The sequence below is a fragment of the Hyperolius riggenbachi genome, chromosome 2, assembly GCF_040937935.1.
Source record: "Hyperolius riggenbachi isolate aHypRig1 chromosome 2, aHypRig1.pri, whole genome shotgun sequence".
Taxonomy (NCBI): Eukaryota; Metazoa; Chordata; class Amphibia; order Anura; family Hyperoliidae; genus Hyperolius; species Hyperolius riggenbachi.
Window position 1 is genome coordinate 271608187 of NC_090647.1, and position 27632 is coordinate 271635818.

At 42.4% G+C, this 27632-nt stretch overlaps 1 protein-coding gene across 8 annotated transcripts in view; it reads left to right on the forward strand.

Moving 5' to 3' along the window:
- SRRM3 (serine/arginine repetitive matrix 3) overlaps positions 1-27632 on the forward strand; it is a 455592-nt gene that overhangs the window by 400742 nt on the left and 27218 nt on the right. For all 8 annotated transcript variants that reach the window (XM_068268670.1, XM_068268671.1, XM_068268672.1 and 5 more), the window contains 3 exons: positions 6664-6714; positions 14895-14999; positions 22445-22628. In XM_068268670.1, the coding sequence (XP_068124771.1) occupies positions 6664-6714; positions 14895-14999; positions 22445-22628 (340 nt within the window). The remainder of the gene's footprint in view (positions 1-6663; positions 6715-14894; positions 15000-22444; positions 22629-27632) is intronic.

The following is a 27632-nucleotide window of genomic DNA, read 5'->3' on the forward strand; positions in this document are numbered from 1 at the left end:
TATGCGGTGGAACGCACGGAAGAAGGTATGTATCTGCCCGCTGCCCACACTGTAACTAGCTGGAGGGAAGCGCAGAGGGGAGAGCCCCGAGGTGAGGGAGGGGGGGGGGAACTTCCCCTCTCCCCGCCGACTGTGGCCAAGGCTTTCCCCTCATGCTGCCACCCCTCCAGCCCCCACAAAACGGCCACGAGCGGGCCCCAGGGAGGGGGGGGGGCACTCTGAAATTCTGCAGGGGGGCCCGGTGGGGCCTAGTTACGCCCCTGAGGTTCACCATGGTCACTGTAGTCTCTGTAACAGGTTGTTGACAGTGGAGAGAGCCTATATATTCTCTCATACTGAAGCTATCAGTGAGACAACTACAGTGTAAGCAAGCTCCTTCTGTGGTACATATCCCATACTTTGAGAAACATTGCGTTCAGGCAATGATGAACTAATCTTTTAATCAGACATTACACTTTACATAGACTCATTAATTAACTTTGCCAATGTAACTTAAAAACACCCTGTTTAAAAATCACACTGGCCTCAATTCACGGAGCATTATCAAACGTTTATCAAACGCTTTATCAAACATTTGATAATTTACCTCATGGGTAAAATCTCATTTTGAATTCACTAAGGTGTTATATATTTGTTGAACGTTTTATCGGTAAAACATTCGATAAATATATAACACCTTAGTGAATTCAAAATGAGATTTTACCCATGAGGTAAATTATCAAACGTTTGATAAAGTGTTTGATAAACGTTTGATAATGCTCCGTGAATTGAGGCCACTATTTACAAAGGCATACACTAGAGCACAGACAGTCATTAGAAGTAGATGCCAAGAGCATCTGTGTGAGGACCACTTAAAGTGTACCAGAGCTGAATGACATTAACAGTTTTATACATACCTTCCTCCAGCCCCATGTACACGGATTGCTCCCACGCCGCCATCCTCAGTCTTCTCCGTCTTCTGTACCGGGTCCCCTAAATTCCTCCAGTTATGGCCAGTCTGCGCAAGAGAGGTGCACCCTCTACGTATCTCTCCGGCAGCCACCGGAGAGATACGTACTATACATATCTCTTTGCCGGCCGGGGGAAAGATACGTAGAGAGCGCACTTGTCTTGCACAGACTGGCCGCGACTGGAGGAATTTAGGGGACCCGGTACAGAAGACAGGTATGTATAAAATTGTTAATGTCATTCAGCTCTGGTACACTTTAAAAGCCTCATACAGACATTAAGAAACATAATCATTTAGTTTGTGGACAGGCATTGATAGTACTGTATGACTTACCCAGCTCAGGGAAAAGTGATTGGCCACACTATATTATTTGGATGATGCCATTTTGCTTTTCTGCCTCCTTCAGTAGCCTCCTTCAGTACCTATATGAAATACTTACAGGACAGGTGACATTCTTATTTTTTTATTATTGTTGATTTATAAAGCACCATCATCATGATGCTGTACAGAGTGAGGAAACGAACATGGATGCATAGATATGCAGACATTGGTATACATATAAATACAGACATTGGTACATAACATAGGAGTGGTAGAAAATATACTAATAGTGACAATTGTATATTGATTAACAAAATGTAGAACAACTTACAAGACACAAAATAGAGAGAAATCTGCCTTAATTAGCCTACAATCTGAAGGAATAGGGAGGAAACGAGGTAGGGCAATATCACCCAGTGATATTGCTTTGCTTGTCTCAAAAAGTACGTTTTAAGGGCTTGTTCACACTGCAGGTGTTTTTGTTATTTTTTAAGCACTGAAAGCGCTTACACAATGATTCTGTATGAGATAGTTCACATATGAGCGGCTCATTTGCGTTTAGCTGTATAAAGGGGTGCTTGAGCCATTTTTGAGGCGATTTCTCCTCAATGAAAAGTATAGAAAAAACGCAAAACGCTCACAAAACCGCTTTATGTAGCGATTGCTTTCGTGTTATTAAGAATAAATACATTGTATTTATTCTTTTCCGGTTCAAAGAGTTCATTTCCTGATTTGTGTCAGGGTGTGAATTACCAAAACGCTCGGGAAACCGCTAACCACTAAAACGAATCTTCCACCCAAGCGCCGGGAAAAAAAAAGCCTAAAAAAAAGCCCACCGTGGACGGACACGCGAGCGGAACGGAATGTAAACAAGGCCTAAGGGTGTGCTTGAAAGTGACACGTTTTGGAGAGTGACAAATGTGTTTTGAAAGGAAGTTCCAGAGAAGGGGACAGTCATGTGAGAAATCCTGTATATGTGAATGAGAGTAGGTAATTCTAGAAGAGGAAAGAAGTAGTTCATATGTAAAGCAGAGGTTTAAGTTTAGATGGTAATTGTAGACTGGTAAGGAGATTACAGGGCAAAAAGATTGTAGGTTAGAGTTAAATGTTTGAAATTAATCCCCTGGACGATTGGCAGCTCATTATGTGTGTAAGTATGTTCAGGAATGTAATGTCTCTAGCCAGATGAGGGAAAATGCAGCTACTTACTTTATCAAAATAAAGGATGGCTTGCACTACATAGTGTGTTTACTACATACCATAGATATTTGTAGATGCGTCATCTGTCCTGACATTCCCGAAAATGACTAATCAATAACTTCTGCTTTCTGGGATAAATTTCCAACCAGTTCCTCCCTCAATGATTTCAGTAGTTCCTTAGCTAATCATGTCAACATTTGTTCCTCACAGTACAATCTGCAAAGTTCTTCTGTTGCCTAGTGGCAAATGAAAGACATGCAAAAAACATCACTTGGAAAACCCATTGAAATATTTTATAAGACTGACTTTGCAGAGTGGCACAATATGTGAATTAGAGGCAAAACAGTTTATATATTTACATTTAAAGGGGTAATGAGCTGCTTTTGTAGACTTCCACCTCAAAGTGAATTTACAATAATATTGATTAAAAACATGAATCCACTGACTTTAGATCTACACATTACAAGGTTTTGGAAACATTATTGCGGATATGTAACCTTAATTTTAGCTGCAGATACAGGTGGAGCTTTGCTAAGGATTCTTGATAATATAGGACCATGGGTGTGTTGGTTTTCTAATTTATGCAGGTGCTTAGTTGCAATGATTCCTTCTCCGTGCAGCTCAATTATTTCATACAGGAGTATGGGATTTCCTTGGATATCACCAGCCACTTTAGAGAGTGTTCCAAAATCACTCTATCATGGTTGGAAAGCTTCCTGTTTAAATATTCATAGGTGAATGCAAACTGAAATGAAAACATCATTTTATTGTATCAACATGGCCAAACCTCATGTTATAGGAGTGTTACAGGTATTTTTTTTTTCTAAATAAAATGTTATATTAACAAACTTTTATACTAATAACATATGTATTATATATTTTATGCTATAACATTTTATATTAATAACAAGAAAAAATAAGCAAGTATCTTTTTAAAAAGCAAATTTGATTATTTTGGATAGCACTGATATATGTAAGGGTAATAAATTTGAAAAAAGGTGTAATTTCACATTGAGATAAAGATAAAAATGCACAAAAGAACTACGGTATATTTGTGTTCTAGTCTGTTGTTAGTATTTAAGGGAGACGCCAAGAGTCCTGTAAAGTGTAGTATGTACTGTAAATTAAGTATGGAAGGTAAGTAGGTAGGTTATACTCACAAACAAGGGTTACCATCCAGGTAACCACTATGAAGGCAGGTGAGGATTAGACCTGTCCCCACTTAGGATTAAGAAGTCGCTCTCTGTAGATCAGAAAAAAGGAAGAATTCCCCTCTACCAGGGGTGGAAACAACTGCAATAGTAGTACAGAGGCGCCAACAGGGTAAAAACAATATTTCTTTAAAATAATTAAAATGAAGTAGGTAGCGGTGGACTTACCCCTCCAAAACAGACACAAAGAAATGCAGTTTTAAGCAAAACTGGCAATAATTAGGAGCATATCACTAATGCGGTCCGGTACGTAGCCTGGCGCCTCTGAGCGATTGGTGCATTGGTAATATGCTCCTATTTATTTCCTGAGGAAGCGGGATATACCCACGAAAAGTGTTGCATCTTGTTTGGAATATGTAAATAAACAGATTTTTGCTTAAAGTGGACCCAAATTAAAAAATACAAGATTTCAGAAATAAAATCTATTTTCTAAATTATAGTAATAAATAGCAGCCTTTTTTCAGCTGCATGATGACAAATATAAAATATTTTACATTTATTGGAGGAACCCCTCCCTTCCTTCCATATTGCCGGGACAGAATCCGGCAAACTGGTGAAGTAGATGGTGTCCAGCAATGGAGGAATTGCTAATGGCTGCCACCTGTATAACCCTAGTTAATGAAAGAGAAAGTTGAAAAGCATGCACTGAAATGCTCATAGGCTTGAAGGAGTGTTTATTTATCTTTGTATGTGTCAGAGTGGTGCAACTAAATATTTTGAATTAAAAAAAAATGTTTGGTTTGGGTCCGCTTTAAAACAGAAATTTTTTGTGTCTGTTTTGGAGGGGTAAGTCCACCGCTACCTAATTCATTTTTTCCATTTCAAAGAAATATTGTTTTTTACCTTGTTGGGGCCTCTGTACTTCAATTGCTGTTTTTAGTATTTGTTTATGAGCTATAAATTAAAAAGAAATGTATACATGTATGAGAAAAGGCAGGTATTCACTATTTAATGTGGGGAATTATAATTGTTTTATTATTATTACTACTATTTAAATAGCGCTGACATCTTCCACAGTGCTGTACAGAGTATATTGTCTTGTCACTTAGTAATATGTACGATGTATGTATCGTGGACCGGTTTCCATTGCAAAGTGATGCAAATGCTGCTACCTAGCCGCATCGCATCACTTCCGCCGTCGCCCACGTCATTTCCGCAACTCCCAATGCGGAAGTGTATTGAAGAGATGGGTCGCGGCTGCGGGCGGATGCGGCTGTGCGAGAATCTGCAGCATGCTGCAGATTCTCGGATCGCTCCGCATAACATGCACGCAGTGGAAACTCTTCCATTGCCGTGCATGTGTTTCAGGACACCTGAGGTGCGATGCGGCTATGTAGCCGCATCGCACTGCTCCTAGTGGAAACGGGCCCTGCGTTTCGTAGTCTAGGACTAATTTAGGGGAAGCCAATTAACTTATCTGTATGTTTTTGGGATGTGGGAGGAAACCATAGTTCCCAGAGGAAAACCACGCAGATGTGGGGAAAACATACAAACTCCTTGCAGGTAGTGCCCTGGCTGGGATTCAAACCCCTGAATGGTCAATATCTTCTCAATATCGATCATTTGCACCTTGCTGCACTCATTATTAGATTACAGTGGCTGCGTTGGCTAGCTAATGCAGCCTCACTCAAGTACTACTCCTCCCAGGCCCCCCACACACCAGGCAATTGAATCTGCAGGAAGGAATGCCTTTCCCAATCTATGTTCGATATTGAAAATGATCAGTCATTGACTTTAGTCAGATTAAAGAAAGATTCAATATTGCTTTTTCTTTTTAGCTCATTGTATTTTCCTGTAAAATATTTTGGTTATAATACATAATGGGTGACATGGATGCAGTCGCATTATTTCATATAATTGTAGGATATACTTTTTTCCCTTTGTGTGGCAGCTCAGTATGAATTCAATATATGTTTTACAGGCTATTAACCTAATGGACTCATTTTCTTGTGATATATTTCATATAAAAATTGATTGAATCCTGTTTTTTTGTATGACACCATTGCTCACAGAAACTTTTTATTTCTGCAGAATATGGCTTTGGAAGGCTATGATTTGCATATGGTAGAAAGTCAAAATTTCCTTTCATAATATGAAATAAGGCACAAAGACCAACTGGTGGAGGAAATCCACACTCATTACAGTGTAACAACAGACTAATGTACTTCAAAGGCTTCTGGTCTTCTTGTTTTACTACAGCAATCTTGGAGGTTGCAGTTTCAGCACAGTGTGTAGTCATTAGTATAGGATTCAGATTCCTGTAGCTGTTGTTCTGTTCAATGTTATAGCACACTTGTTAGAAATGTGTCCAATCCAAACTGTAATAACAGATAAGCCAACTTAAAAAAAAGGTAGAGGGTGAAGAGTGTGTGTGTGTGTGTGTGTGTGTGTGTGTGTGTGTGTGTGTGTGTGTGTGTGTGTGTGTGTGTGTGTGTGTGTGTGTGTGTGTGTGTGTGTGTGTGTTTTATGTACAGGGCCTCCTATGCAGAGTGCGCATTAATAGCATTTATAGCTGCCTCTTTGGCAGCAGTCCTCATGTCTTCCCTGTGAGCACTCTGAACTCCCCAAAAGACCTCCAGGCATTACGGTAATCACAAAACAGTGAGACCCAGAACTCTTATGGGGAGTTCAAAGCTGCAGGGGAGATGTAAGAACTGCTGCCAGGGCCCGGGGAGAGGTAACTATAGTTTTGGGCATGCTTCCAATGCATACTCAGCAGCACATACACCCGTCCAATGAATGCTTTGCATGGGGACTCTAGAGATACATAGGGGGTGGGCTTATTGGCAGGTTACACCTTTTGCCCATTTTGGCAAATGTTTGGGGTTGGGCCTATCCATGGTTGGCTTATCCGTGGTCATATACAGTATTTGCCATGAGTTTAAAAAGGTTTATTTAAATTGAGTAGGGTTTCTTACATTTCATAGACGTAAGAGACGACCCTTATCAAATTAACATTTGTTGTGTTTTTCCCCTGTGCAGATCAAGAAGCCTCAAGAACAAAAGAAAAGATAAAATTAAAGATAGAAAGAGGTATGACATAATGTGTTTGTGGTGTTTTTTGTCACTGCTTATTAGGAAGTTGTGCACATATTAATGGAATGTTAATTGCCTATATTGCTCCAAGCAAATAAATCAGCTAATGTAAAGATGAAATCCCTTCTAATGGAAAAGCATCTTTTATTTTTAATGAGGTTTTGAAAATGCTAATCAGTAAAGCTGCTTTCTATTTAAGGAGAATGTAGCTAATACACAGTGCAGTGACGACAGGGTCGGACTGGGACACTAAGGGCCCACCAAGAAAGTTTCAGCCTGGGGCCCTCTCCCTCCGATCCCCTCTCCCCCCCCCCCCCCCATTTTGGGCTCACAATACACATGTACTCTAGAAATGTTGCATGATTATGGTAGGGAATAGATTTTGAGCACTTCTGAGGACAGTCTCCAATAGGGATATGTCCACATGCAAACATAAATGGGTGTCACCACGCACTGGAACATGGGTGTGGTCATGATGGGTCATGGGCAGACTTTAAAAAAAATACAAAATAAGTAGCGGTGTTATTCACAGAGATACATTTTAGATAAAATAATCAAGTAGTTACATGCCTCATGATAATTCATCAAGTAGTCAAATGGCAGCAGATTTCCCGACAAAATGCACTCAGATTGGCGGCAGATTTCTCCACAAAATGCATTCAGATTTCCCCACAGATTGGCGGGAGCCAGCAGATTTCCCAGTTTAGGAAGGCAGGCATATAGGTGTCCCCAGTATAGATATACCCAGGTCTATAGGTGTCCCCAGTTTAGGTAGGCAGGTCCCCAGTTAGTGGGGGCCCCCATGCTGGAAGGGGGGCAGTGGGCATAGAGTGGCTGGGAAGGGGGGAAAGCCTCCCCCCCTCTCTCACCTAGGGCCTCCCTTCCGCACTCCCCCAGTTTAGGTAGACAGGTCTCAGTGCCCCCATGCTGGAAGGGGGGGCAGTGGGCACAGAGCGGCGGGAAGGGGGGGAAGCCTCCCCTCTTCCCTCACCTAGGGCCCCCCCTTCTGTGCTCCCCTCTCCAAAATTGCAGCCAGCAGTGGCAGCGAGCGGAAATCACTTACCGAGAGAAGAGCTCTGCATGCCGCTGCTGGTCTGGTCTCCTGCACTGCACTGTCCAATCACGCTCTCAAAGGAAGTACTGTGAGAGTGTGATTGGACAGAGTCAGTGCAGAAGACCAGACCAGCGGCACGCAGAGCTATCGCTCTCGGTAAGCCGTTCTGCTGGCTGGCTGCAATTCTGGAGGTGGGGGGGAGCGTGGAAGGGGGGCCCTAGGTGAGGGAGGGGGGGAGGCTTCCCCCCCACCTTGCCCGTCGCTCTGTGCCCACTTTCCCCCTTTCCTGCACTGTGTCCCCCTCCTTTTCAGCACTGGGGCCCCCAGGAGGCAGGGCGGCCGGAGCCCCCCGTTGGAAAAATTGGTGCTTCGGTGGCTCAGTCCGAGCATGAGTGTCGAACATACTGATCATTTTCTGAGAAGCTGTGCTGAATTATATTTCTGTACCGTATTCCATGTGGTTTAACAGTCAGGAGTTTGTAGAAATACTTGGATAGCCACACCGCTTCCTAATCTTCAAAGTTTGCTAAATAACCCATACTTATTTGTATAGCATTATGAAAAAAAAGTTTGTGGTTTATAAATCAGTACTATGTTGGAGGGGGTGTATGATGAAATTGCATTTCACTAGCTCCCACTAGGTGGTTTGAAACCCCAAAGACATTCATTTGATATTCCTTGTTACGAGTTGCGAGTCCTGATTGAGTATTATGGGCTGCTGCATTTTAAGTCAAACTAGGGCTAACTGCAAAATGGAATGAAAAGTATAAGGAAAATCAAATAGAAAGTAAACAAAAAAATTTTTTAGTACAAGGTTATGTTTTAGGTTTTTTTTTTGTTTTGTTTTGGGTTTTTTTAAATCAAATTATCCTGGTTATTTTTAAACACTGTATATGATTTTGCAGATTCTTTTCTTCACTATATTACTGTCATTAAGAAAAGGGAGATTGAATGATTCATACATTCAGCAAATCTGACATATATACTGGATGGCTAAATCTAGTCCCAGTAAATGTGCTGTACATATATGGCTCATGTTACCTTGTGAGTCTACTATTATAATCACTCTATTTTCCTCTTATAGTGTATAGACTTCCAACATACAATGTTATTGCTATTGAATCACAGATTTAATGTGTATAATTGCATTCGTAAACTGATTGTTATATGCAGAATGATGTGTATATAGAGTTGTAACATTTTTTGTAGATGGCATAGAATAAGGACCAGGGTTAAAGGGATCCTGAAGCAAGAGGTATATGGTGGCTTCCGTATTTATTTCCTCTTAAACAATATCAGTAGTGTCTAAATCACAGAGCTGAAACAAGCATGCAGCTAACCCTGTCAGATTTTTGTCAGGAACATCTGATCTGCATGCTTTTTCAGGGTCTATGGCTACAATTTTTATAGCCAGAGGATCAGTAGAACTGCCAGGCAATTGGTAATGTTAAAAATTAAATATGTCAGCCTCCATATCCCTCTCACTTTAGTTTCCCTTTAGGTCCAAAATATTTTGTTGGCTTTCTGGCAGAGGCTGTGCCTAAATCATTAAAGGAATACTGTAGGGGGGCGGAGGGAAATGAGTTGAACTTACCGGGGGCTTCAGTGAGAGTCGGCACAGGATGTCTGCAGGGGACCATTAGAAGCCCCGGGTAAGTTCAACTCATTTTCCCCCGACACCCCTACAGTATTCCTTTAAGGGTAGGAACACACTAGGCAGAATCGCATATGCATTTTCCACTATGTGCTTTGGAAAACGCATATGTGATTCTGCCTAGTGTGTTCCTACTCTAAAACTGACTTTAGATGAACGTGAAAGTGCATAATTACTGCATAATACCATATTATCAATATTAATTTAAAAATTGGAATTTATATAGCTCCATAATTTATGTTTGAGGTAAACTGTGAGTGTGAGGACCCAAGCTTGACAGTCTCAGAATACTCAACAAAACCCTACACTTGTTAACTCTGGTGAAGTCTTTCAGGCAGACAAGGTCAACTTTTAAATGAGTGACATAGTTCATGAATTGTATTATGTCATCTGCAGACACCACTGTGTTTTCAAAGTGTACTGGTAGTGCCTTTATATGGTACTTACCTCAGAGGGAGAAACCTCTGGATGCTAAAGAGGCTTTTTTCTTCCTCCTCAGCTGAGGGGATCCAGTGCTAGGACCCTCAAAGATCCGCTTGTTGGGTGCCTCACGCAGGTGCACTAGTGACTCTCCGCTTGGGCTCTGGTGCAAATAGCTGAGCCCTAGTGCACAGGCACGAGCCATCTGCGATTGCACAGTAGGTCGGACCCGAACAGGCTCAGCTATTTCCACTGGAGTCCGAGCGGAGAGCTTCTAGTTTGCAGGCAATGTAAATATTATTGGGGCCCTGCGTTCAGGGCTGCCAGTACTGGATGGGACTGGCGGAGGGAGATGGGAGAAGCCTCATTAGGAACCAGAGGCTTCCCCCTCCTGAGGTAAGTACCCCTCAGTAGCTCTTTTTTCCTACAGGTCTACTGTAAACTCAATGTCTATATTGATATACAATTTAAATCTTAAAGGTCCTAAAACTGAACCTTGTGGTACCTTACTTTCAATAGTAGAATAAGAATTTTAATTTCTGATCACAATGCTAAAAATAAATCTAGACGTGGGCTAAAGCAGCGCAGCCTAATGTGCAGGAGTGCGCATTATGCATGCCTTACTAAGCAGCTCGCTGCCATGTAAGGAGTGTGCCTTCCCTTAGTTACGCAAGCTGCTTCTGTAGCAACTCGTGAAACTTTAAATGCCCGCAGTCCTGTGAAGTATTGCTATTGCGATACTTCACTAGCGGCCGCTACTATGTCAATTACATGTTAGCGATACTTTATAGGACCGCCCACATTTAAAGTTATGCGCATTGCTACGGAAGCAGCTTGCATAACTAAGGGAAGGCACGTGCCTTCCATGGCAGTAAGCTCTGCTTAGTAAGGTGTGCACAGCGCGCACTCCTGCACATTAAGCTGCCCTGCTTTCAAGCCCAGTGTCTGCAAGTTGGTTTTATATCAATATTATTGTCTGTGGAACACAGTAGAGATACTTATCTTCCCTTTATCATCACCTCTAACCACTGTGCTGCAAAGAGGAAAAGTTGGGAAGATTGAGAGCAGTGGCCAGTGAAGCAGTGAGAGGCGGCGACATAGACCGACATAGACAAGTTAACCCTCTCTGCTGCACCCTACGGCCACTATCAAGCAGGAACAGTTTTGCCGAAGGCTAAACTAAGTTTTACCCATCCATGCAGCCAAACATACAATACCATTTGTAAAGCGTTTGTCTCCCATAGGACTCAAAGTGCATAGATAAGTATCAGATCAATACAGGGTTGTAGGCTGGACTGTGCTACAGAGGAAATAGTCAGGTGTTCATAAATGCCAGACTAAACAGGTGGCATTTCAGTTTGCACTTGAATTCTTCTAGGGATGGAGATGTCCTGTTTGGGTGTGGCAGGGGATTCCAAAGTGGAGGGGTAGCATGACAGAAGGCTCTGTCTCCTAAGGTTTTGAGGTGCACTCTGGGGGTGACCAAGTTAATAGATCCTTTTGATCTAAGATTGTGGGAGGTGTGATGCAAGTGCAACAAATCCTTCAGGTATTCACAGCCAAGATTGTGCAATGATTTGAATGCAAATCTTAAACAGAATTCTCCATTTTATCAGTAGCCAGTGGAGTGAGCAGGATCGGTGTTATGTAGCAATGCCAGGGCTGGCTTGTTAACAGCCTTGCAGTGGCATTCTGTACTAATTGCAGGTGGTACAGGTCTATGTTTGGAAGTCCTGTATAGAGAACATTGCAGTAGTCCAACTGTGATGTGATGAAGGCATGAAGTAGGGTTGGAAGATCTGCTGGAGGTATGTTCTGCTTAATTTTTGCAATGTTCCTTAAATGTAAGAAGGAATGTTTCACAACAGCTGAGATTTGATTCTTCATCTATCAGTACATCCAGGCTGCACTCGAAGGGCTTTATTAACTAAACCGTGATAAGACAAATATCACACTTTATCAAAGTTATCATATGTTATCAAAGTTAACATGCCTTATCAGAGTAGCATAGCGTGCTGCTAATTGGCAATGGCACTCATCCTGCCCTGAGCCCCTGCGGGTTCGTAGCGCTCGTTATGCTACTCTGATAACACTGGCATATTCAGATGGGGGTTCGGGATGTATGGAAATTCCCCCTGAGATTCCTGTACCTTTAAAAAAAAATTCCTGAAATCACTGAAGCGGGCAAGCTGGTAAATATACAAAGGCTTGCCTCCTGCAGGGTCTGTGGAAAAAACTCAGCTCACTCACTATTGTAAAGACTGCATGTAGACAGCTACATAAGGTATTTCACAGGTTGAAAAGTTTTTGACAGTCTCTAAACTCCAGGAGGGCTGCCTGCAGCTTGTGTGAGAGGCTGACCATCCCTTACATCCTCCATACCCCTATGGATGGTATACCTATATCATTCCCCTATTTCCACAATCCTCCCCCCACTATGTTGTTAATGTTTTGTTTTTGCTTTGGCAATGCTAAATGTATTTGGTCCTGCCAATAAAGCTTTTTTGGATTTGGCTGGCAGGGACAGGAGACACATTACAGGCAAGTAGCCTGTGTGATGTGGGACTGCAATACAGATACTCTCTCCGCATTCACCATTGTTTCCCCCCTTCCCCTAGTGCTGGCTGGAAGGGGGGCAATCTCCTCTCAGGTCCCATTTCATTCAGTGATTTAGGGCTGGTCTGCTGTATTCAGGTTTGTTGTTGTAAGGCAATGTAAAATACTAGGCTAGCTGATAAAAGTGCAATTAGAGGGCAGGCAAGCTGGTAAATATCCACAGCATGATGCAGAGCTTGCCTGGAGGGTCCATTGGCAAAAATCTGTCTGGTCTCTCCTCATTGTTATAATGACTGCATGTGTGGATAAGGTGTTAAACAAGGTGAAAAGTTTTTTACAGTCCCTAGACTCCAGGAGGGCTGCTTTCTGACTTGTGTGAGAGACCAGCAGGGACATGAGACCTATTACAGGCAAGTAGCCTCTGTGTGATGTGGGACTGCAATACAGATATGCTCTCTGCTCCATCTCAGGCTATTCCCAGTTTCTGTCCACTCCTCCTCTCTCTGGGCTAGTGCACACCAAAATCACAATAGCAATAGCTAGCAATTAGTGAGTGCGATTTTATAAAGCGATTTTCAGAGCGATTTCTGAATGAATCGCTCAAAAAAATGGTACATGCAGTATACTTGTGATTTTGAAAAAATCACAACGCTGCTGTGGGAACACTCTCATAGGGTAACATTGGCCAAGCGCTTTTTTGAAATCACTGTCGATTTGAAAAACGCTCAGAAGCCCTCTTGATGTGCACCAGCCTCCTTCATTCACCTTTGTTTCCCTCTTCCCCTAGTGCTGGGTGTCTTCTTGTCATACAGGAAAGCTAAATAAAAATGCAATCCTGGTGAGGCAATTTATTATTATTTAGTATGTATATAGCGCCGCCATCTTCCGCAGATGCATATATCCCTGCATAATATGGCTACCACTCGCGCTATGTGACACTATGTGGCATATTCCACTGAATTGTCCAAACTAAGTCTATCTCCCGTTCCTCTCTCGGGGGGTTGTTCCAGCGCTGTCCCCTGTTCAAATTTGCTGCTACCAGAAGCCTTCAGGAACACTCGTGTCCTTGAGTACTTCCAAACATAGGCAGCTCCGTAATACGCCAGCGCACTTTTGTGCATGGGCAGTATGGAGCCACCTGCATTCGGAAGCACTCGGGGACATAAGTGCTTCTGGACCTTTCAGGCACCCCCCCCCCCCTTAAAAATCCTGCGTTTGCCCCTGGATAAGGCATGTTAACATTGATAAAATGTGATAACTTTGATAACGTGTGATATCTTAGATAAGGTGTGATATTTGTCTTATCACGGTTTGGTGAATCAAGCCCAAAGTCTGAGTTGTTTAGGTATGAACTCCCTATCCTTCGTGGTACTTGCATAAGTGGTGAGAATAGAGACTGTAACATCACATATTGGACTTGATTCACAAAAGCGTGATAACTGCTATCACGGCAGTTATCACGCAATCTGCCGCAATCTGAAACACGCACGTGATCCGCGTTCGTTTATCACGCGGAATAATCCTTTTTGGGCGCAAACCTTCATGCGAGGCAGATAGTGTGATAACTGCCGTGATAGTAGTTATCACACTTTTGTGAATCAAGCCCATTGTATCACAATGATGTTCTCTTATCAGTGATCTGTGCCAAACATTGAGTCATGCCACTTAAGTACATTGCATTTGGCATGTATACCTTGTTCCTGCTCCAGACAGTTGACTGTGTTGATTCAAATCTCACAGGAGCTATTTGTGTATTGTAGATCTAAGCTAAGTGGGGTAGCTGGATTTATTGTCTGTCTTCATGAAATATTGAAGGGCACTTTTTCCTTTTGCATTCTGTAGGAGTGATACATGTGAGGGCTTGTTGTCATAAAATGTCCTTCTGGTCTTATTACAAATGTTGTCACAATTTTTTTAGTGGCATGTTGTGGTGTTTTTTTTATATCTGCTTGTTTATGCAATAATAAAGTCTTACATGTCTAATTCCCTTAATTTTCCATTATTGCAATCTTTCTGTTTTTAAAAATATGATTTTCATTGTATGATAAATAAAAGAGTTAAACATGGAATAACTATTAGAGTGGTTTCATCAAGTATGTAGACTAGTGTAAGCCAAGCTTATTTATGTTGTGATGCTTTGAGTTTCCAAATGCACTTCTCTGGCAGCACCAGATGTAAACATTCGCTTTTTATTAATATCACAAATTAAAAACATAAGCAATGGCTGAATACAGAAAAGTACATTTGGATGTTTGACTGGCCCCATAAGGTAATGGGCTGGCTTTAGCACACAAAAGATCTCCAGATCTCCAAACCAATATGTTTATGCATTTAGTTTCTGACATTAATAAGACATTATTAGATTATCCAGCTTCCCTGCCTCCACCCAAAGTAAAAATAACAGTTTTGAACGGAATAAACTGATTTGTGAAACATAATTCAAATGTCTTTAAATATTTTTCATCATTTCACTGCATAAATGCTTTTTGGCAGATCTCAGAGTGGCTCAACAACTCGAAGAACACACAGACACAGCAGCTGTAGCTCTCATAGTGCATCACCTTCTTCTGATTACAGTACCTCCAAGTCACCATGCAGGTAGAGTGTATCTCCACTTTATCATCTGACAAAACTGTATTTGGAAGACTAAGCACAGGTCTTCCTAAGTTTTTTTTTGTTTGTTTTTTGCATTTGTTCAGTCATGTGTTTGTCCATGGTCCTGATCCTCACTAAGGGGTTATGTAGTTTTTATGTTCCCCCTGTTTTTGGAGTCTTTTTCTGTGGACATTTGTGTCTTCCAACATCACAAAAACATACCCGTAAGTTAATTGGTTTTATTCAAAACAGATAAGGCCCTATATAGGACAGCCAAAGTGACATAAGTTGCTTAAATTGCTCTGTAAAATGCTGCAGAAAACAGGTCAGTGCTTAATAAATACAAATAAATAGTAATAATTATACCTGTTGGCGATGTCCTTCAACATGGAGCTCAAGCTGAAACTTATGGATTAATCTCAGGGACAACAGAAACTCTAACTTAATAATTTGGTCCTGACTCCAAGTGATAAAAGACTTGCACCATGAGAGTCTTCTATAGCCTATGTCATATTACAACTACAAAATTAATGTTTCCAATGTCTGTGCAAATTATTACTTGTTTGTCATCTTAACCATTTCCCGACTAAGCGTTTTTTCCCCTTCTGTACCAGAGTAATTTTAACCTGTCAGCGCTCCTCTTATTCATTCTCCAATAACTTTGTAGCTACTTATCACAAAGAAATGATCTATAGCTTGTTTTTTTTCACCACCGATTAGGCTTTCTTTGGGTGGTACATTTTGCTAAGAATTATTTTATTCCAAATGCATTTTAACCACTTCCCAACCGCCGCATGTACAAATGGCGGCCGGGAAGTGGACCCCGCAAGGACCGCCGCATGTACAAATGGCGGCGGTCCTTGTACGGGCATGGGCGGAGCGATCGCGTCATTCGTGACGCGATCCTCCGCCGAGAACTGGCTCCGCCCCCTCGCGCTGTAACCCGCCGGCCGTTCGGAAGCGCTGGCGGGTTACTAGCACCCGGATCGCCGCATACAAAGTGTATAATACACTTTGTAATGTATACAAAGTGTATTATACAGGCTGCCTCCTGCCCTGGTGGTCCCAGTGTCCGAGGGACCACCAGGGCAGGCTGCAGCCACCCTAGTCTGCACCCAAGCACACTGTTTCCCCCCCCTCCTGCCCCCTGATCGCCCACAGCACCCCTCAGACCCCCCCTTGCCCACCCCCCAGACCACTGTTTGCACCCAATCACCCCCCTAATCACCCATCAATCACTCCCTGTCACTATCTGTCAACGCTATTTGTTTATGCCCTAAACTGCCCCCTGCTCCCTCCTGATCACCCCCCCCACCCCTCAGATTCTTCCCAGACCCCCCCCCCTGTGTACTGTATGCATCTATCCCCCTGATCACCTGTCAATCACCCGTCAATCTCCCATCAATCACCCATCAATCACCCATCAATCACCCATCAATCACCCCCTGTCACTGCCACCCATCAATCAGCCCCTAACCTGCCCCTTGCGGGCAATCTGATCACCCACCCACACCAATAGATCGCCCGCAGATCCGACGTCAGATCACCTCCCAAGTGTAGTGTTTACATCTGTTCTCTACCCAAACACCCACTAATTACCCATCAATCACCCATCAATCACCCCCTATCACCACCTGTCACTGTTACCCATCAGATCAGACCCTAATCTGCCCCTTGCAGGCACCCAATCACCCGCCTACACGCTCAGATTGCCCTCAGACCGGGGGGGTCTTATCAATTCGCCAGTGCAATATTTACATCTGTTCTTCCTTGTAATAACCCACTGATCACCTGTCAATCACCTGTCAATCACCCATCAATCACCCCCTGTCACTGCCACCCATCAATCACCCCCTGTCACTGCCACCCATCAATCAGCCCCTAACCTGCCCCTTGCGGGCAATCTGATCACCCACCCACACCAATAGATCGCCCGCAGATCCGACATCAGATCACCTCCCAAGTGCAGTGTTTACATCTGTTCTCTACCCTAAACACCCACTAATTTCCCATCAATCACCCCCTGTCACTGCTACCTATCAGATTAGACCCCTATCTGCCCCTAGGGCACTCAATCACCCGCCCACACCCTCAGAACGCCCTCAGACCCCAGCTCTGATCACCTCGCCAGTGCATTGCTTGCATCTATTCCCCCCTCTAATCACACCTTGAGACACCCATCAATCACCTCCTGTCACCCCCTAGCACACCTACCCATCAGATCAGGCCCTAATTTGCCCCGTGTGGGCTCCTGATCACTCGGCCAAACCCTCAGATCCCCCTCAGACCCCCTTCCGATCACCTCCCCAGTGCATTGATTGCATCTATTTTCCCCTCTAACCACCCCCTGAGACACCCATCAATCACCTCCTGTCACCCCCCTAGCACTCCTATCCATCAGATCAGGCCCAATACAACCTGTCATCTAAAAGGCCACCCTGCTTATGACCGATTCCACAAAATTCGCCCCCTCATAGACCACCTGTCATCAAAATTTGCAGATGCTTATACCCCTGAACAGTCATTTTGAGACATTTGGTTTCCAGACTACTCACGGTTTTGGGCCCGTAAAATGCCAGGGCGGTATAGGAACCCCACAAGTGGCCCCATTTTAGAAAAAAGACACCCCAAGGTATTCTGTTAGGCGTGTGACGAGTTCATAGAAGATTAAATTTTTTGTCAAAAGTTAGCGGAAATTGATTTTTATTGTTTTTTTTCACAAAGTGTCATTTTTCACTAACTTGTGACAAAAAATAAAATCTTCTATGAACTCGCCATACACCTAATGGAATACTTTGGGGTGTCTTCTTTCTAAAATGGGGTCACTTGTGGGGTTCCTATACTGCCCTGGCATTTTAGGGGCCCTAAACCGTGAGGAGTAGTCTAGAAAACAAATGCCTCAAAATGACCTGTGAATAGGACGTTGGGCCCCTTAGCGCACCTAGGCTGCAAAAAAGTGTCACACATGTGGTACCGCCGTACTCAGGAAAAGTAGTATAATGTGTTTTGGGGTGTATTTTTACACATACCCATGCTGGGTGGGAGAAATCTCTCTGTAAATGGACAATTGTGTGTAAAAAAAATCAAACAATTGTCATTTACAGAGATATTTCTCCCACCCAGAATGGGTATGTGTAAAAATACACCCCAAAACACATTATACTACTTCTCCTGAGTACGGCGGTACCACATGTGTGGCACTTTTTTACACCCTAAGTACGCTAAGGGGCCCAAAGTCCAATGAGTACCTTTAGGATTTCACAGGTCATTTTGCGACATTTGGTTTTAAGACTACTCCTCACGGTTTAGGGCCCCTAAAATGCCAGGGCAGTATAGGAACCCCACAAATGACCCCATTCTAGAAAGAAGACACCCAAAGGTATTCCGTTAGGAGTATGGTGAGTTTATAGAAGATTTTATTTTTTGTCAAAAGTTAGCGGAAAATGACACTTTGTGAAAAAAAACAATTAAAATCAATTTCCGCTAACTTGTGACAAAAAATAAAATCTTCTATGAACTCACCATACTCCTAACGAAATACCTTGGGGTGTCTTCTTTCTAAAATGGGGTCATTAGTGGAGTTCCTATACTGCCCTGGCATTTTAGGGGCCCTAAACCGTGAGGAGTAGTCTTGAAACAAAAATGACCTGTGAAATCCTAAAGGTACTCATTGGACTTTGGGCCCTTTAGCGCAGTTAGGGTGCAAAAAAGTGCCACACATGTGGTATCGCCGTACTCAGGAGAAGTAGTATAATGTGTTTTGGGGTGTATTTTTACACATACCCATGCTGAGTGGGAGAAATATCTCTGTAAATGGACAATTGTGTGTAAAAAAAAATCAAACAATTGTCATTTACAGAGATATTTCTCCCACCCAGCATGGGTTTGTGTAAAAATACACCCCAAAACACATTATACTACTTCTCCTGAGTACGGCAATACCACATGTGTGGCACTTTTTTGCAGCCTAACTGCGCTAAGGGGCCCAAAGTCCAATGAGCACCTTTAGACTTTACAGGGGTGCTTACAATTAGGCACCCCCCAAAATGCCAGGACAGTAAACACACCCCACAAATTACCCCATTTTGGAAAGTAGACACTTCAAGGTATTCAGAGAGGAGCATAGTGAGTCCGTGGCAGATTTCATTTTTTTTTTCTGTCGCAAGTTAGCAGAAATGGAAACTTTTTTTTTCTTTTTTGTCACAAAGTGTCATTTTCCGCTAACTTGTGACAAAAAATAAAATCTTCTATGAACTCACCATGCCTCTCAGTGAATACTTTGGGATGTCTTCTTTCCAAAATGGGGTAATTTGGGGGGTATTTATACTATCCTGGAATTCTAGCCCCTCATGAAACATGACAGGTGGTCAGAAAAGTCATAGATGCTTCAAAATGGGAAAAATCACTTTTTGCACCATAGTTTGTAAACGCTATAAGTTTTACCCAAACCAATCAATATAGGCTGAATGGGTTTTTTTTATTAAAAACATGTTTGTCCACATTTTTCGTGTTGCATGTATACAGAAATTTTACTTTATTTGAAAAATGTCAGCACAGAAAGTTAAAAAAATCATTTTTTTGACAAAATTCATGTCTTTTTTGATGAATATAATAAAAAGTAAAAATCGCAGCAGCAATCAAATAGCACCAAAAGAAAGCTTTATTAGTGACAAGAAAAGGAGCCAAAACTCATTTAGGTGGTAGGTTGTATGAGCGAGCAATAAACCGTGAAAGCTGCAGTGGTCTGAATGGAAAAAAAGGGTCTGGTCCTTAAGGGGGGTAAAGCCCACGGTCCTCAAGTGGTTAACAGGAATAATAAAAAATCAAAAAAGTATTTCTTAATGGGAACCTAAACTGAGAAGGACATGTATTTTTCCTTTTAAAATAATACCAGTTGCCTGACTCTCCTGCTGATCCTGTGTCTCTAATACTTTCAGCCACAGCCCCTGAATAAGCATGCAGATCAGGTGCTCTGACTGAAGTCAGACTCGATTAGCTGCATGCTTGTTTCAAGTGTGTGATTCAGCCACTGTTGCAGCAAAGAGATCAGCAGGACTACCAGGCAACTGGTGTTGTTTTAAAGGAAACATCCATATCCTTCTCAGTTTAGGTTCCCTTTCATTTTCGGCCACTACAGTTTTAAAATAAAACATTCTACTGTGAATAAAACCCTTACATTTTATTTGCCCATCTGTCCCGGTTATTGCAAGGTGTAAAATATTTCCCTAGTACAATGTATGGCGACAATATTTTATTTGGAAATAAAGGTGTATTTTTTCTGTTTTGCGTCCATCACTAATTACATGCCCATAATTGTAAAAATAACTGTATTATACCCCCATGACATACATATTTTAAAAAAAAAACAATCCATAAGGTAACTATCTATGTATTTTTTTTATCTTTTTTTATATATATGTGGAGCAGCCATTCACCGTAATTGATGAATATCTAAGTCCCTGGGCAGGAACTGAAGTCCTGCATGGCGTAGATATACTGTCTCGGAAAGCATAAATGGTTAAACTAATCAACTTGAGTATTAGAAGGGTTACTTTGGGTGAATTACTGGGCAATGTAAATTAATTTTGCCTAGCTGTTTTTAGCAACATGTATCATTTATTGCCTAGTCCTTCACAGTTTTTTTTTTTATAATTTTATTTTATTTTCTCAATATTTTAATAAAATAAAAAATCAGCATAAATGGGACAGACAGCTCTTGGATCAGATGTCTGAAAAATATCAGCTTGCATGGTCCATGACATGGGAGTGGTTCTCCAAAGTAAGCGCCAAGATGGCAATAAGCCTCTTGTACTTGATAAGGACAATGGGCTCCATAAGAGGGTTGGAAAAAGTAGAGGTGCCCATACACTTGCTCGATTTCCCACCGATAGACAGCAGATTCGATCACTGTGATCGAATCTGCTGTGAAATCGATGCGCAAACGCTGACCAACCGACCGATTTCCATCCAAAATTGATCGGTCCCGGCGATCTGTCCGCACTGAAAATTTTGCTCGATCGCCGGGGGGTCGGGAGTGCGTCAATAGCGGCGTTCGAATGTCCGACGATCGAGGCTAGCGGCACTACATTACCTCTTCCGCCGGTGCCTGTCCCTGCTGTCCCTTCTCCCCGCTGGGCTCTGGCTGGCTTCACTTACTTCCTGTCAGGGGAAGTTTAAACAGTAGAGTGTCCTCTACTGTTTAAACTTCTTACCGACAGGAAGTAAAGTGAAGCTGAAGCCTGGAGCGGAGAAGAGACAGCGGAGACCGGGGGACTCGCTCCAGCCGATCAGGTAATGTATGCAGGGGCGGCGGCAGCTCCACAGATTGCGAATCGATTTCATAGTGAAATCGATTAAAAATCTGTTTGCAGTGTAGGCAGCCAATAGATCCCTCTTTGATCAGATTAGATCACAGAGGGATCTATCTGCTGGTCGATCTGGTGGCAATCGACCAGTGTATGGCTGCCTTTATTTATACTCTTCTCTTTCAGAATCCAATCTATACCATGGACCACACAGGCTAGTATTGTTCAACTGATGGAGTGTTAAAGCTTGGGGATAAGAAAGGGGGGCAATGCTTTTTAATGGTGGGGATTGTTGAGATTGAATTTGGCCTTTGTCTTATATGGCCAATGTACTTCAAAGCTTTTCATCTATGTAAATATACAGGGGCAATCCCAGGATTTTTAAGGGGGAGATTCCTGAAAGGTCTCCCTCAGTCTCGCACAATACAGTATAGTAATATGGTTGGACATCAAGCTGGGTACACATAATGCAATTTTTCTATCCGTCCGACTGACAACGGGATTGATCAGGAGCAGTTTGGATACACATAATAATGACAGCCGACATTGCTAATGAAGGGGAAAGTGAAACATTCACACAGCAGGGCACTGGTGGCAACATCTTTAGTCCTGCCAGGTGATCTGTGCCGAATGTTCGTTACTGAGCATTCTATGCACAGAGGGAGATACTGGTTTCTGGGCATTTGGAAGAAGCGGTTAATTCCCACAATGCAACAAGGCACAGGGTATGAACCTGACTCTGTTGAGTTCCCCGAAGCTGCTCCATGCTCTGTACACACACTGCTGCTCCATCCTCTGTACAAACGCTGCTGCTCCATACTCTGTACATGCGCTGCTGCTCCATCCAAAGTCAACTGTAGCAGGGAAAGAAAGGGGGCAGTGCTGTGAGCTGCAGGATACCTGCAGATATTCTGGTGTTTCAACTTGTGCCTGTTCCCAGACACTGCACCGGCCCTGGTCTGAGGGGGGATTCTGGGCAACTGTAATCCCCCCCCCCCCCTGCCTTTGCCTATGATATATGCACATGCTTTTCTTCACTTACTGCTAAGAGCAGATCTGTAGTTATGCCTAGTAATTATGAGCTTGTTTACCTAAATGAATGTGAATACCTACTTTTTATATTGCCATGTCAATCTCTTCTAGACAAAGCCCCAAGCACAGACAGGATGACCATAAACCTTCTAACCATCGATCCAGCCGTAGCCTGTCCTCTTCTTGCACTGGTCATAGTCGATCTGCCACACCACACCAAAATGGGCACAAGAGTGGCAGTCATAATGGGCACCACAGCCAAGGGCATGGCACCATTCTAGAGAAGCATTTGGATGTATGTATCTATTCATGTTTGTCAGTTCATATTATGTAGTAATGACTTATCATGTCCTTACCCTAAACTGTATTTCTTTTTATAACCCTTTTTTGATCTTTTAGTATCATATCCAACACTACTGTTATTCTCCCCTCAGATATTAGGAATTCATGTAGAGATAGGCAGCACTACATATTTTATAAATGCTAATGACATAACTGTCAAAATAGAATATTGTCAATATTATAACTAAAAACTGTCCCAAAAATTTATAAAAAGAACATTTGGCTTGGATCAGCTACATTGCCTAACCAAGGTGGCAGTTTGGCTGGCGAGCTAGACATTGCAGCCGACACCCACTGGATCTCCATACAGCTTACTGACAGGTGGCACTTTTGAAAGCCAAGAAGAAAGGTTTCCTTGTGCACTACAGTACTACTGAGATCTTTTAGCCAGAATGTTGCTATACGGTTCCTGTACTAGAGGATATTTTTACATTTTAGTTCATTGGCTGCAAACGTTCTTCTCTTGGCTACACCCACAACAGAATAATCAAGAAAATCCCTGTGGAAGAGAAGTAGAGTGTATGGACATTTGTAAGGGGTTTGTGGACGTTTTCTACTAAGTTCATTATATAGGTTATTATATATATTTCATGATGGGTGAAATGACTGAGCACTTCTACGGTGTTATTTAACATTTAGATACCTTTTATGTTTAAAATGTTCAAATGGTGCTTTCAGTGGATACCGTTTTACACCGAATTGAATCACAGCTTAATGCCTACAAATGCAGTAGCGCTTAGCTGTTTATATCACACAGATTCAATCAATAAAACTTCAGCGCAGGCCTCAAAAATCCGCCACCACACCAGAGTAATGGTAAACACGCTTACCAAATTACGTGGACCCTTAATACAAGGTCTCAATAGGCACAAATGGATCAGCAGTGGGCTCTTCTCCTACTTGATCCCCCATCCAACCAACAGTATTCATGTTCACTTCAACTCATAGGCGTAGGAGTTGAAGTGAACTCGAATACTGTTTTATGGCTGGGGATTAAGCAGAAGAAGAGCCCGCTGCTGATCCATTTGTGAGACATTGTAATACGGGTCCACGTAATTTGGTAAGCGTGTTTACCATTACTCTGGTGTGGTGGCAGATTTTTGAGGGCTGAGCTGAAGTTTTATTGATTGAATACAAAAAAATTGTGTACTGAAGCACTGAACTGTCAACAGCGACCTGTGTTCCTCAAGACTGAATAACAGCAAAGAAGCTAAGTGATCCAGCAAATATGGCATGGATTTAGTAAAATTGCTATTACGAGGCAAAACTTGAATCCCTCACTTAGGTCTCCAGGAAATACTTTATTACACTTACTGTGGGCGTGTGATTGCGACTACATGTGACGCCTATGTCACTAATCATCAGTACAACGGGTTGCAAAGTTTGCAAATACATTCTGTTTTAAGAAGACAAACTAGACTGAGCATTGCAAAGTTTTGTAACCAAATAGCATTTTTTTTGTAAATAAAGATCATATTTTATTGATTGCTTATTAGAGAACCTTGGTAATTTAGTGCAGTCATTTTTTTAAATATATGTATGCTAGCAGCACCAGTCCTATGAGATTAAGATGTTGTCAAGGTTATATTTTCAAGCTTTATCGATAAAATGCCCTTTAAGCCAAGAGTAAGCAAGAAAATAGAATAACTTTGACAGTACACCTACTTATTGGAACTTTTTCAGTTGCAGAATGCTGAAAAGTTATTTTAAAGAGAAGAAAGTGAATTTATTAGGGTCATTGCATTTTGTTGCTAATTTAGTGACTTGTAAGCTGTATTTACTTATACATCGCTATCATCATTTGTGTCCAAGGATACTGCAACCTTCACATATTAACTGTCTGCCTGTCAGATTTTATGTATTTCCCATCTTTAAATTTATCAGCTGCTTAATTTTCTATTGTGATTACAAGTTATATATGCAAACAAGACATTAATTGGTGGGAAGCAAAGTTGGCTAGTGTAGATGAGGTCAGTTAAAATGTTGAAGGATACATCATATAGACAACCCTAAACTACAGATAAGGCAAAAAGGAATCTCAGCCCAACTTCACTAAAGGTACCCCAAGCTAACCAGCATTGAAGAACACACATGATCCAGCAAACCTGGCTTGCAGCTTTATGAAATGATCAGCTATTATGTGCCACAATTTGCAACATAGATCACTTATGCACTTACTGTAGTATTCTCCAGCCCTGGAAACAGTCTACACTAAAAAGGAGGATTCACTGGACTGGTATTTACATGGTTATTTATGGGCATAAGTTCTTCCAGAGCAGTCTGACCCCAATCACACTAAGTGTAAATTAACCATTCCACTGGAAAATTCAGAAGGCAAGTTTGTTGGTGGAGGTATTTGTCAATATTTCCTCTAGTACATGTACCTAGTGAATATTACCCCAGATAAGCCAACTTTTGGTGATCAAAAAAATGACTCAGAAGTGGGGGTCAGGTTATCCACAGATGATATTCCTCGGTTGACTCCTCTCCATGCAGAGCTTGTGTTGAAGCATGCTGGGTATAGCATAGCTACCTGTCCTTGCTCCAAATTGCATCCTCATCTCCCCAGCAGTTTCTGAACTTGCTGCTAGAGCTCCAGGCTCACTGCAGTCATGAGCCTGGAGCTCTAGCAACCAGCTCAGAAGCTGCTGGGGACACTTGATGACCAGAGCTGGAGAAAGGACAGGTAGGTATGCATGTGCACTTTGCTCCCCCAGCATGCTCCAATGCACACTTTGCATGGGAAATTATGGCAGCAATTTGGGGGTCTGCCTATTGGTGGGTCATTGCTTTTGGCCTATTTTTTATGCCAAAAGTTGTGTGTTGATCCACAGGTGGGCCGATGCACAAGTATATATGGTACTCCTAATAAAAATTTGTGCTTGAAACGCACCCAACATTATTTGCAGCATCACAGTATAAAAAAGCAGAAACTAAAATAAAACTTTCAAGAGTATGCAATGTATCAATAAGTGAGAAATGTGTTTCTTGGAGCTCATATCTAACCATAAGGAAAAACTGTGTACTAAAAAAAGAAAAAAGATATTACAATAAAAAGAAATGCACTTAGATATGAGGATTTTATTAACTTAACTGCAAGCATAATGCTGTACAATTTAATAGTTATTTTACAGTGTAAACCCCTTTTGTGTATTTCTCAGCCATTGTTTATAACGCAATTCTTTTATTTTCTGTTTCTCAAATTTTTTCTGTTACTCTCTTCTGATTCATGCTCTTTTTTCGGGTATACTAAAAACTTCATATCCTCACTGTTATTTTTCTAGACATCCACTTCTCTTTACAACACACCCACTTTATCCTTTCAATGTGCTTAGCTGTTTTAAGTGGCACTAAAAAGTTGGTTGGATAGAGTCTACACAACACCTTAACACATTTCAAAGAAACTAGGACCTTTTTGAAGCCCCATATCAATGTCTAGGTTGTACTATGATAAAGTGCATGCTTGCTTAGTATATTTAGACAAATATAACTTAGATCAATTTATTTATATTTTTTAATCTCATCTGTGTTTTTCTTTAGCCTCTCATTTGAAAATCGGTAAAACTTTGACTTTATTTTAGGGAGCAGTGGTCTCATTAGTGTATTTTCACTCATTTCTTCACTCCCTTTCTCATAACAGAAATGCAAATTCCTTTTTCTGTGATGTTTAGATTTTTTCTTTTTTTTCTTTTTTTGTGTGTCTGTCACTGTGGGCTTTTTTAGTAGTAATGGAGATTTTTTTTCCTTTAATTATACATATTTATATTTTTGTAGCTGATTTAAAAGGGAAGATAACTGATCATCAAAATGATAGTTTTTAATAAGAGAGGTGCAGTGTGAGGTTGCACATTCACACCGTATTATTATTTAGCACAATATGAATAATTGTATAGGTGGTGACATCTATAACCATTATTACCAGCAAGTGTATTGTTTTGGTGGTAAATGGAGCTTATTAAAATAATTCCAACCTCAAATGACCTTAATTATTTTCCACAGGTCTTCCATACTTTTCTGGGTCAGCATTTTGAAATGTAAAAATTCTGTAGCATACTTGATACAATTTGACTATGCACAATTAGTGTTGGGCGAACAGTGTTCGCCACTGTTCGGGTTCTGCAGAACATCACCCTGTTCGGGTGATGTTCGCGTTCGGCCGAACACCTGGTGGTGTTCGGCCAAACTGTTCGGGTTCGCCCGAACGGCTCATTGCCTGGCCGAACAGGGCCCCTGTTCGGCACGAACAGGGCCCTGTTCGCCCGAATACTGGCCCCCTATGAGGTCGCAGGCATAAGGGGGGAGCATGCCCCGATCGCGGGGGGGGTCGGAAATTCCCCCCACCCCCTCCGCTAGCGCTCCCCCCTCTGCCCGCTTCCCCATTCAAAAGTTAGGAAGTGAAACTGTACCTGTGCGGCCGGTAGTGGGTGACTGGCAGTGGGCGGCACTATGGAGAGACTGAGGAGGAGGAGGAGTCCGGAGAGTGACGCGTTGAGGGAGGCCGGGCAGTGGGCGGATCAGCAGTAGTACGGTACTACTGCTGATCCGCCCACTGCCCGGCCTCCCTCAACGCGTCACTCTCCGGACTCCTCCTCCTCCTCAGTCTCTCCATAGTGCCGCCCACTGCCAGTCACCCACTACCGGCCGCACAGGTACAGTTTCACTTCCTAACTTTTGAATGGGGAAGCGGGCAGAGGGGGGAGCGCTAGCGGAGGGGGTGGGGGGAATTTCCGCCCCCCCCCGCGATCGGGGCATGCTCCCCCCTTATGCCTGCGACCCCATAGGGCCCCCAAAAGCGGGATGTTCGGGGAGTTCGGGGTTCGGCCCGAACATGCCGAACATTGCGGCCATGTTCGGCGAACTTTCCCGAACCCGAACATCCAGGTGTTCGCCCAACACTATGCACAATACACATGTATCATTTTTAAACACCATTAATCCAAAAACTTTGGAAAAACAT